Raw genomic sequence first — 12,893 nt, forward strand, 5'->3', positions numbered from 1 at the left:
TTTTGCCAGCAATCGATGTGATTTGTACCGCTAATTTATTATGATATCCTTTGAAAATTAACTACTGCAACCTCTTTGTGGATGGGAGGGGTGAACGATCCTGCTCACTCTTCACCCTCTAGCTTATCTTCCTTTACCATTCCTCTCATGAGAGCAGAGACTTGAGTTATCATAGATCTTCCAGGGAAGAGCAAGGACTCAGTGCCAGAGTATAGTTGCTGGGGTGGGGAAATGGGAGATGACACTCCCTTTGTGTGTGAAACTAGACAGAGAGTGTTGGCTCGGCCTGATCTGGAATTCACCACATAACCCCTACTCATATCTTTCAGCAGAGGTTGTTGGATAGAGACTAGAACCAATCCTCTTTTCACCCCGCACCACCCCATCAACACCCGCTTCCCAGTCTTGAGCTCAGATGTAGTCCTCTGATGCTCCTAGCTGTGGTCAACTATGTCAGTCCAGACCAGGCATCAAACCCGGGAGCCTCCTAATCCATATAGCAGTCCAAGCTAGATAACGTACTCGGCCACTAAGAATTTTTTTACAATTCGAGAAACTTTTAAATGTTGTTCAGAGTGACTTGGGTGTGCTCATATAAGGAACACAGAAAGGTAGCATGCAGGCACAGCAAGCAATTAGGAAGGCAACTGCATGTTGGCCTTTATTGCAAAGGAACTGGATTACAAGAACCAGGGAGTCTTGATAAAATTGTATCGGGCTTTGGTGAGACCACACCTAGAGTACTGTGTGCAGTTTTGATCTCCATATTTAAGGATATGTTTGCCTTGGAGGCAGTACAGTGAAGGGTCACTAGACTGGTTCCTGGGATGAGAGGGTTGTCCTATGATGAGAGGTTGAATAAATTAGGCCTATATTCTCTGGAGTTTAGAAGAATGAGAGGTGATCTCATTGAAACATGCAAGATTCTGAAGGGATTTGACAGGGTAGACATTGAGAGGTTGTTTCCCCTGGCTGGGGAATCTCGAACACGGGGCCATAGTCTCAGGATAAAGGGTTGATTATATAGGGCTGAGGTGAGTAGAAATTTCTTCACTCAAAGGTTGGTGAATCTTTGAAATTCTATCCACCAGAAAGCTGTGGATGCTACATCGTTCAGTAAATCAAGGCTGGGATAGATAGATTTTGGATCTCTCATGGAATCAATGGATATGGGAGTGGGCAGGAAAAAGTTGCAGAGGCAGAAGATCAGCTCTGATAGTACTGAATGGCAGAGCAGGCTTGAAGGGCCATATGGTCTACTGCTTCTATTTCTGATAGTGAGGTTTGGGGTGATCGTTACTGCACATTTATTGTGACAGTTTGCACTTGATTAAAAGCATTTTCTGACTAAGATTCACACCTGTAAGTCCACTCATTATCCTATTACATTAATAAAATTGATGGATAATGTAGAGAAGGATGTCAGTTTTACTGTCTGGCAGAATTACAGTACCTATGCCAAAACCTCCTAAGCCCTCCACTTAATAAGTATTTTAATATATACATTGTCACAAACGTGCCTGAATTACACGAACATTGATGAGTTGTAGCCTTCATTTACCAATATGAAGGTTATGGTGGTGGTGCATGAGAGTAGCTATGTTTGGAGGGGCATTCTTCCATTCTCAGTCATGTAATCAGAAAGGCAGCACCATTCATTACTGCTAAATTTACTGATTTTGCTCTATCATTGTATCAAGTGGGTCAGACTTGTCAAATGAAATCTGAGATTCAATGACTGCTTAAATTCAGAGTAGAATATCCTGGTTTATGATTATTCCATGACGTTATGATGGCAGTTTGCCATTTGAAGATATGACCTGGCAGTATATCTATTTTATGATACAGGGTGTACAGTATGGCCAGGTTATTTTTAGCATTAAATTACATTGAATACCTTGGAATATGTACACAGTTTTCCTCTGTGTGCATTTTTCTACTGCTTCCCAGATGTCAACCTGCAACCACTTGGCTTAGGATGGTCTCTGACTTCACATGTTCCATGTAGCTCCATGTCAGAAGAACTTGCATTTATATAGTGCCTTTCTAGTCCTCGGGTTGTCCCAAAGCATTTCACAGCCAATGAGATACTTTTTGAAGTCACCATTTTGCATATAGCAAAGGCCCATCAAATGCAACTGAGACAAATGATCAGTTAGCCTGTGCTTTGTGGTGTCGACTATGGGATTTGTGCTGACTGGACACCAAGTGACCGTCCACGCTCTTCGACTCGCACCATGGGATGCATCCACCTGAACATGCAGACGAGCCTCAGTTTAGCATCTCACAAAAAATGTGGCACTTATAACGATGCAGCAGTCCCTCAGTGCTGCACTAAAATGTCAGCCTAGATTATGTACTGCAGTACATCGTGAGCTTTAATCTAGCATCTCTTACTTGGTGACTTTGCTACAATTAAACGAAGGTTGCTACTCCACCCCCTGAAACCTTTCCCTTTTCTGAACTCCATTATCCAATGACCAAGTCAAGAACAACAAAGGTCATTGACGCATAGACCAGAGGAAGGCAGCAGTGCAAATGAGTGAGATTTGTATGTCAGACACTTTGGCATTGACCTTCCAGAATTCTAAAGGTCAAAGTGCCTCGAGTTGAGGTAGAAGTTTGACTCCGATTCCCATCATGGAATTTCTGTTGCTATCATGATGTTTATAGGATTTCACCAGCATTTTGCTTAATCTTCCAAAAGCAATATTGGTTACCTTTAGTTGTCAAAATCTAACCTCCAACCATGCTTATATGTCATTTCAATATAAAATAGGCAATCTCATCATTTTTAAGTGAATATACTTGCTGGTTTTCTTTTTAAATTAAATGTTAGCCCTTAGCCTGCGATATCAGGCTTTCCGCTAACTATCTGAGAATTTTCAAGAAGCTAAAGGTCAGAATACTGATATCAGTTACCATTAATTTAGACAGCAAATTGATAGAACATAGAAGGTATAAATTCTACAGGAAAGTGATGAATCAGATGTCCTCGCCACTGAGCTGCAGCATCACCTTTAGTTGTCACACTTCTCTACACTTGATCAATAAACTTCCAATATTATTATACACAGTAGTCAGCCTTGAAAGGATTTTCTGTTATCTTCAGGGAGATCAATATAAATCTTCTTTAAAATTAACTGATGAATACTTGCACATTTTATATATGGGACAAATTAATATCTATCACTTCCTTCAGTACTGGGATCAAGACAGATTTATTGACGAAGTAATATTACATACTTGAGAGATTTAGGTGACGGCTTACTAGGTATGAACTAAAAATGATTTAAAAGTTGGAATATTTTATCTGAGCTGTTACTGATATGTTTTAAAAACAGTGAATCTTCTGGACAGTGCAATACTTTGTTGTGTTTGTTTCTACTTTTCATCATTGGGTTTGAAAGAAAGCTTTCTGTGACGAGAAAGGTTTTGCTAGCCTGCATTCTGATATTATGTTGCAGTATTGTATGTTGCAGTATTGTTACTGGGCTGATTTTAATATATTATTCCAAATACCCAGTCCACTTCAGTCCTGTGCCAGTGCTCTTAAGTCATAACCTCAAATGGCTCCCACCTGTATTCGGCAGTAATTTATTCTGGTGTTCCAAACCTCAAAGTACTCTCTTCAGCCACAAACCAAGCTAGAAGGAGCAATATCTCTAATTGCACTGCTGGGGTATTTTTTGCAATTCAAATAGGCATTGTGTGAAGATTTCACATGCCCATTATTGCATCTTACTGAAATGCTAGTGGCAACACTGAGTTGAAGCTCACCAACTCACTGCATCGACATGCTCATATTTCATGCCATTTATTACTCGTTAATGAACAGCAACAGCAGCCGTTCTTCAGAACCCTGCTGATAGATGCCAAGGAGTTAAATGCATGTATTATCATCTGTGCTGATGATGTTTGGCTATGTTGTAGTCGTGTGCAGTTAATTTTGTAAGAGATGTGAGTACGTTTGGTTTTTGCTTTAGTCTGTACAGAATTATTCATAAGCTTTGACAAACCAAAGCAATAAAAAAGAGAAATGCAGTAACATGTCAATTTTCGATGGCACGGGACTATTTAAAAGCTGTACTTTAATTCCAAAGGATAAATCATTCTGTTGCAAAGAGGGGGGAAAAGTGTCTTTGCTTCTTGATACATTTCCTTGCTCTTAAGGGAGCTGTGACAGGAAAGGTTATTTTTGAATGACCTGTTTGCTGAGTCTCAGTCACTTCATTTTTGGCAATGTAAAATGTTTCTGACGAAGATTTCTTGCTTTCAATCTGACAGACTCGAGAGCAGGCACAGAAGTTCCAAGGTCTGTAGACCATGCTGTCATCGGGGGAGTGGTTGCTGTGGTTGTATTTGCCATTCTGTGCCTGCTGATAGTACTTGGACGATACTTTGCAAGACACAAAGGTAAGCCATGAAGGAGGCTGTTTGTGTACGCCATCATCAAAACAGTGATAATGGCTTTATGAAATATGATCAGTTTTCTCAACTGCATTGGATTTTTTTCTTATGTTTTGTGAATCCTAAACAGAAGAGAATATTTAAATTCTGCTGAATGTTGCAATGTGCACTATATCAACTCTATTCACAGTACCTGCCTTGGATGCCAATGAGATGCAGTCTTGGATTTTCCTCTGCTATTATGTCACATGTTGGATGGGATAGCAGCAGAACCAGTGAGAAAACGGGACGGATGTTATCGTTTATCGAAAGGGGAATTGAATACAAAAGTAGGGAGGTTATGCTTCAGTTATACAGGGCAATGGTGAGACCACATCTGGAGTACTGTGTAAAGTACTGGTCTCCTTATTTAAGGAAGGATGTAAATACGTTGGAAGCAGTTCAGAGAAGGTTTACTAGACTAATACCTGGAATGGGTGGGTTGTCTTATGAGGAAAGGTTGGACAGGCGAGGCTTGTACCCGCCGGGGTTTAGAAGAGTAAGAGGTGACTTGATTGAAACATACAGAATCCTGAGGGGTCTTGACAGGATGGATTTGGAAAGGATATTTCCCCTTGTGGGAGAATCTAGAACTTGGGATCACTGTTTAAAAATAAGGGGTCACCCATTTAAGACAGAGATGAGGAGAAATTTTTTCTCTGAGCGTCATGAGTCTTTGGAACTCTCCCTCAAAAGGCTGTGGAAGCAGTCTTTGAATATTTTTAAGGCAGAGGTAGATAGATTCATGATAAGCAAGGGGGTGAAAGGTCATCGGGGGTAAGCGGGAATGTGGACTCTGGGTTGCAATCCGATCAGCCATGATCTTATTGAATGGCGGAGCAGGCTCGAGGGGCCAAGTGGCCGATTCCTGCTCCTAATTCGTATGTTCGTAACATCACCTCCAGTCCACTCCCATCGCTCTCCCTTTCCCCATCCACTTCGCGTAAATTACGGTGGAGCCCAGCAAGGCACCCCATGTTCCATCCATGCCATCGTCATCCCCCAGGACCATGAGGACAGTTATGAGCATAATCCCTGGGACAGTAACAGAAGGCTCTTCTACTTCCCATTAATCAATAGTAAAATGTCCTGATTTTCAGGACCTAGTGTCCTATTTAACGTGGACTTCACTTGTTTGCAGGGTCAGCAAGGGAAACCTCTAAATTTTCATTCTCCTCTTTCCTTTTTTTAAAATAGCATTCGCTGACTGAGAGGGCAGGCAGATGAGATGTCCCTAACACTTTAGAGGTGGTTTCACAGCTTTTATTATGTGCTTGACATCTCTGCAGTATATATCATGAAGCTCAGGGAAGTGGCTAAGTAATAAAAGTTCTAATTTAGTGCTATAATTGCATTTCAGTGAGCCAGTGATGAGATTAAAAATGCTGTACCTCTGTTATAACATTGTGGTTTGTTATTCCATATAGCTTGTGTATATTCTATTCGCACTGTATTGACTGCTCTCCTTATGCAGTACATGCTTTCAAGAGGTAATAGTACAGCTCATAATTTAATTTTCACACACATAAGCTATCTTTGCAGTGAAAACCAGAAAGGTACTGAACTATCTTTGTTTAACTAGCATGTGGATAAAATGTGGCTACACTTAAGTCGTACATCCCACCAGAGAAAGGAATCTCCCAGAACCGCAAAAGCAAATATAATTAACAAATCCATCACACTGGGGTAAAGTGGCTGAGCCAGGCCTGGCAGTGTAATAGAGTGGTGGCATGTAGCAATGGTCAGTGTGTGGTACATTTTGTTACAAAAAAAAGTCTAATTTTGTGCTCTGTTCAGATAAGTTGCACATCGCTCCGTACATGTTGACGGCTGATGCAACAGCTTCCATTAGCAGGTGGTGAAAAGTAATTGCAACTAAATATAAGATGATCAGATGTATGGACAGAGTCACAGTTTTCAAAGCAAAGCCTGGTCTCTCTCTAACAGTTCTGGAACACAAAAAGCTGTGTTTCTGTTTGTTTTTGCACATGTTCCATACCCTCTGCTCGAATATATTATTGGACCAAAAGGTATTTGTGAAGAATCCATAGTTATGTTGGATTTTTATTATTGATTTCAGGATTTATGCACTTAGAAATTTAGAAAATCCAAAAGTCTTGCCTTTAGCTTTGAACGGTAGACATTTTCCTATAGTTTGAGGATAGCTTCTAAAATTGCCTTAAGGTAAGCAGCAATGTCTAGTTTGTAAACCTACAAAAATGTCTTTTCTCAACTTTTTCAGTTACAAGAGAGGACAACAGAGGGTTGTTCCTTTGCTGTACAGTCAGCATTCCCTTTGGTGGTGGGGTAATGATATAAAACCCTTGTACTAAGACCTATACTGACCCTTGAAAAACAGCTCCCAGCTATCAGCATAGAATAGCAGTATTCAAATTCTTCTCTTCTTTGGCCTCCTTGTCTCGACAGACAATGCGTAAGTGCCTGGAGGTGGTCAGTGGTTTGTGAAGCAGCACCTGGAGTGGCTATGAAGGCCAATACTAGAGTGACAGACTCTTCCACGGGCGCTGCAGATAAAATTGGTTGTCGGGGCTATTACACAGTTGGCTCTCTCCTTGCGCTACTTACTGTCTTTTTTCCTGCCAACTGCTAAGTCTCTTCGATTCACCACTCTTTAGCCCCGCTTTATGGCTGTCCGCCAGCTCTGGCGATCATTGGCAACTGAATCCCATGACTTGTGATCAATGTCACAGGACTTCATGTCGCGTTTGCAGACGTCTTTAAAGCGGAGACATGGACGGCCGGTGGGTCTGATACCAGTGACAAGCTCGCTGTACAATGTGTCCTTGGGGATCCTGCCATCTTCCATGCGGCTCACATGGCCAAGCCATCTCAAGTGCCGCTGAGGACTTCTGCGTTGGAGATACGGTCCTGCCACCTGATGCCAAGGATTCTCCGGAGGCAGCGAAGATGGAATGAATTGAGACGTCACTCTTGGCTGACATATGTTGTCCAGGCCTCGCTGCTGTAGAGCAAGGTACTGAGGACAAAGGCTTGATACACTCGGGCTTTTGTGTTCCGTGTCAGTGCGCCATTTTCCCACACCCTCTTGGCCAGTCTGGACATAGCAGCGGACGCCTTTCCCATGCGCTTGTTGATTTTTGCATCGAGAGACAGGTTACTGGTGATAGTTGAGCCTAGGTAGGTGAATTCGTGAACCACTTCCAGAGCATGGTCACCAATATTGATGGATGGAGCATTTCTGACATCCTGTCCCAAGATGTTCGTTTCCTTGAGGCTGATGGTTAGGCCAAATTTGTTGCAGGCAGCCGCAATCCTGTAGATGAGTCTCTGCAGATACTCTTCTGTGTGGGATGTTAATGCAGCATTGTCAGCAAAGAGGAGTTCCCTGATGAGGACTTTCCGTACTTTGGTCTTCGCTCTTAGACGGGCAAGGTTGAACAACCTGTCATCTGATCTTGTGTGGGGGAAAATTCCTTCTTCCGAAGACTTGAACGCATGTGAGAGAAGCAGGGAGAAGAAGATCCCAAACAGTGTGGGTGCAAGAACACAGCCCTGTTTCATGCCACTCAGGATAGGAAAGGGGTCTGATGAGGCACTGCTATGCTGAATTGTGCCTTTCATATTGTCATGGAATGAGTTGATGATACTTAGTAGCTTTGGTGGGCATCCGATCTTTGCTGGTAGTCTGAAGAGACCACGTCTGCTGACAAGGTCAAAGGCTTTGGTGAGACCTATGAAAGCAACGTAGAGGGGCATCTGTTGTTCGCGGCATTTCTCCTATAGCTGGTGAAGGGAGAACAGCATGTCAATGGTGGATCTCTCTGCACGAAAGCCACACTGTGCTTCAAGGGTAGCAGTATTCAGATTAGCCACTTTTACCTAGTGAATTGTTGACATTGGCCCAGTATTTTCTGGTAAAATAGCAGTACGTTTAATGCGCCCACCGTTATTTGTGTATATTTGGGCGGCGCAGTGGTTAGCACCACAGCCTCACAGCTCCAGCGACCCGGGTTCAATTCTGGGTACTGCCTGTGTGGAGTTTGCAAGTTCTCCCTGTGTCTGCGTGGGTTTTCGCCGGGTACTCCGGTTTCCTCCCACCACCAATAGACTTGCAGGTTGATAGGTAAATTGGCCATTATAAATTGCCCCTAGTATAGGTAGGTGGTAGGAGAATATAGGGACAGGTGGGAATGTGGTAGGAATATGGGATTAGTGTAGGATTAGTATTAAAAAAATGGGAGGTTGATGGTCGGCACAGACCCGGTGGGCCGAAGGTCCTGTTTCAGTGCTGTATCTCTAAATAAATAAAATAAAAATAAATTGTTCAGTTTGTGGCGAGGAAGAGATACACCGTGATTTGCATTGCTGGATGATCTGCCATCTGCTTTGCGAAAGGGGCAGCTTGCCATCAACCAAGAAATTGCAGTAAATAGGGATTAACCTCATCATGGAAAGCTGGGATGGTACCTAACAGCATAAGGATCCTTTTAATGACCAGACTTATGTTCCTACAATGCCACTCAACCTCTCTGGCCCAGAAAAGCAACAGTTGAAACTCTGGAATATCACTCCTGCAGGTAGTAAATTGTTCTTGGAGGTTTCTAAAATACTTTTTCTTTGTCTGATTTGACATTCTCTGTCATTTCTCTGTTTCTTTCTCCATCCTTAAATCTCAGTGGTTAAGGAGAAAGACTGTTGGTCCCATTTTTCACCAAGGTCCAGATGCCCCATTGATCTCATTGCCCCGTTATCAGCTGAAGGGTGGGGGAAATGTCTAATTAACTGAGATGTCCCGTTCCAGCAAAATCAGGGCCAAATCAAAAGCGAATAGCTGTCTGTGAAGTTAGGGTGATGCAGTAGTTAGGAAATGCTCTGCTTTCCGATATTGTAAGTCCTTTTAGTAGTAATGATAAACTATGCGTTTTAAAGCAGATACTAAACACTTTTAACACATTTCCCCATGCTGATGCTAAATTCAATAATGGATTCTAGAAATTTAGACGTAAGTCTCTTGAGTTACAGATTCATAGATCCAGCGGTGTTGACTGGACTGCACCTTCAGCGGTCCTCTTGCATTATTAACTCAAAACTGCCTTCGCTGTACTTCTCGAACACTTTTGAAATATTTTCTATTTCTGGCAGCCAGCAGCATCACCAGGCACTCTTAAGCCACATATAGAATGCCAGACGCAGAGTTAGACTTGTCTCCTCTGTCCCAATCTCAGAAGAACACCACAATATGAGTCTTTCATTTCACACATCATCCTAAATGTAGACTCTGAGCACCCATTTCTTTAAAAAGGCTACTGGTGTAAATGTTCATGAGAATTTTTTCCGTGCTTTGACTGCCCAAAACCCAATCGTGATCACCAGCGAGTGTGGCTGGGCAGAGAACTTGTGCTGTGCTAATGAATGGCTTTATGATGTCTTGCAGGTACATATTTCACACACGAAGCCAAAGGAGCTGATGATGCAGCAGATGCAGACACTGCCATTATCAATGCAGAGGGTGGACAGAACAACTCTGATGAAAAGAAAGAGTACTTCATCTAAATAAAGTGTAGTTACACTGAGGTGTCCAACTGTAGATGTACTTGCAGTTGATTTTTAGCATGGTGGTCACATTTGAGACACATATGTACACTTGGGGTTATGGGATAGGGTGGGAAAGGTGTTCATTGAGTTCAGGTGAGTTCCACAGTTTGACACCTCTGTAAATGCCGAGCCAGGCTTGAACTTAGTTTAGTTCTCTCATTTGCAGAAAACTCCGTGCCTTGTTTTCCCTGCAAACGCTCCAGCCTTTGAATTGCCATTTGGAAGCTCCATGGACTTACAGGTTCACTATTCATTTCTACACTTAAAAGTAATTTTGTTAATGCGCTCTCTCTGTCTGTGAGGGGTGAGCTGGTGTGGCAGTTCAATTTCCGCAGAGGGACATGGATCGAGCATTTTTCTGCAAGTGAGGCTTCTTGTGGCGAGATCGACTCTAATTTCATTCTCTATATATAGACTGTGCGATGTAGGGTACCTCAAACTGTCTGGCTGTGTTCTGGGCAACTGACAGAACTTTCAACAACCACCCTAACCAGACCTGACAGCTGAGGTCTGTGCCTTTTTAGCAAGTGGACAGTTTTGAGTTATCACAGTGCGAACAAGCTTTGTTCCAGACAGCTCTTGTTTTAAAAGATCTCATCAGTCTTTCCCAATTGGCCTTACTTCTCACTAATTTGTTTGCCAAAAACTTGAAAGCTATCCACATTCATGATTCGCTGTCAGCACGGTTATTCCCCACCTACAACAACCACCCCCCCCCCCCCCCTCCCCTCCCCTCCCCCACCAACCACCAAAAGAGGCAAGATAAGCACTGCCTGGAGCAAAAGTTAAATGTTACATGTTGAAATCTGGATTCACACAGTACAGTTTGGCTCATAAACACTAGCATGATTTAAAAAGGCGTATCCCTTTGTTCATCGTGCATGGTTTATATTCGAGAACCTGTTCAAAACAACCACTGCTTACATGGACTGTGTGCATAGATCTCTTTTTAAAGAGCAGTGTATTTTTTTTAAATCAAGCCAGTGATGCAAGTGGTTAGTCCTTGTGCCATTGTATAATGCTATTCGTATTCTATTTAAAGATTTAATTAAAATTGATCAAACACTGTACAGGAGGCTGTAGTATTTAATGGAAATTCTGTGTGTATCCTGCATTTTACCTTCATTCTGTGTCTGCCATCAAAAAGGGATAGTGCCTCTTTAAAGAAGAGTGGAAGCTGCCTTAAAATATTACCTTTTTGTGTTTAACATAAAAACATTTTCTTGTCTGAAACTTTTCTTTGTTTTGCAGAGGAGACCAGATTCTGTTGAAATATCTCGTTACTGCTTTAGTTGAAAGTTATAAAGAAAATGTTTGCAAATTCTGAAAATGGCATTTCACATTTTTGGCGTTAAGGTTAATCTTTTAGGCAGTTGTTAAAATTATTACCATCTAAACTGTTGAGCTAAATTGTAGGCGAAGGTTGATGAATATTAACTTATTGATGGAAAGCAAAATCTCTTCTGATTTCCAATAAGGTACATGGCCCGATTCTGACGTGACATAGCTTTACCTGAAGAGTGTTCATTTTAGATTTCATTTTATTTTTTGTTTTGTTTGAGTTTTTTTTGGACGGTCGTTACAAAGTGCGAAACACTATCATATCTTTAGGAGTGAAATGGGGCAGGAATGGCAAGGGTGAGTTAGCCTCAGTTTTTCTACTGGAACTTGTGCTAACCAAGGGGTCAACGAGGGGAGAAAGGATTGGGTAGAGAGCAACATTATAATTGGAGAGTGTTGTACTTTAAAATTTAGAGGATTCTTATAGAGGCTCCTCACTGAGTTCCAAGAAAATGTCAGAAAACTGAGCTGTGAAATGTATACTCGATAAGAAATGCTCAGTTCTCTATCCGGCTGCATAAGAAAAAGGGTCACCATAGCAGTGAAGGGAATGTGGTAACATGCTCAAAAAGTGATTTACTGTGTCTCGTCGCTGTTTTAAATATAGTTTCTCAGTCATTTGCAGTAACTTTCCCCCACTCCTTTAGTTTGAATTGTATTATAGTGTTAGCAGTGTTACTGAAGTAGGCCTTTTTTTTAAAAAAAAATCAAATAAAAATTAAACAAATTTGTCATGTCTCAGGAATATGTGTTCTGATAGGCTTTTTGCATCTCGGGCAGAATGCAAAAAATATGCCCCCCACACATTGAAAAAAAACGTGGCAAATTCAGAGTTTTAGTTGTACATGTTTTTGTGTGAACCCTCTTTTTTTTTCTCAAATGCAGTGCACTGTTTTAATTGTAATATGTATTACTTTGTATAGCGTTAGTTCAAATGAATTGGGTTTTGTCACGTGCGAAACAAGTATTGTGCAAAATTGGTTATTAAAAAAAAGAAGCATTAATGAAGTTGAAGATTCTTGCTGTGTTTATATGCCCAATAGGTTTGATCTTTAGGCACTAAAGCTTGTTTGCTTAGACCATCTCTTATTTCTGGTGTACATGGGCAATTTTGTGTATTGATAGAATCTCTCATATGTTTCCACACCATTTTTTTTGTATCAGTTCATGTATGCCATTTTTACAGGAAAAAAAACAAAAACTACTGAAGCGTTCTTGTCTTCTTAATAAAAAAAGTTAAATGTTCCAAATTTCTGATTTGGTTTTGTGGTGTAATTATCGTCTGTGATTTTATTCTTGTGTTCGTCAGAATGAGAGATGGAATATTTTTCCACATTAAGGTCCAGCATGAAGCTCTGTAATTTGTGTTAACCCCAACTTCAGAAGAACCTGGCCTCTCCAACTAGTGTACTCTTTCATTTCTGCACCTTTCATCCTTGTGGCCTTTTTAAGCAAGGCTGGAGTTATTAAAGCTTTTGCATCTTTCTTCATTCGTTTAACCCTTTCAGAACCGTGGTAGTGCTTCT

At 41.5% G+C, this 12,893-nt stretch overlaps 1 protein-coding gene across 4 annotated transcripts in view; it reads left to right on the forward strand.

Moving 5' to 3' along the window:
- Positions 1–12,619, forward strand: part of cadm1a (cell adhesion molecule 1a) — a 363,398-nt gene extending 350,779 nt beyond the window's left edge. For all 4 annotated transcript variants that reach the window (XM_068053970.1, XM_068053971.1, XM_068053972.1 and 1 more), the window contains 2 exons: positions 4,288–4,416; positions 9,866–12,619. In XM_068053970.1, the coding sequence (XP_067910071.1) occupies positions 4,288–4,416; positions 9,866–9,984 (248 nt within the window). In that variant the 3' untranslated portion in view covers positions 9,985–12,619. The remainder of the gene's footprint in view (positions 1–4,287; positions 4,417–9,865) is intronic.
- The last annotated feature ends 274 nt before the right edge of the window (positions 12,620–12,893 follow it).

The sequence above is a fragment of the Heterodontus francisci genome, chromosome 22 (assembly GCF_036365525.1).
Source record: "Heterodontus francisci isolate sHetFra1 chromosome 22, sHetFra1.hap1, whole genome shotgun sequence".
In the NCBI taxonomy this organism is placed as follows: Eukaryota; Metazoa; Chordata; class Chondrichthyes; order Heterodontiformes; family Heterodontidae; genus Heterodontus; species Heterodontus francisci.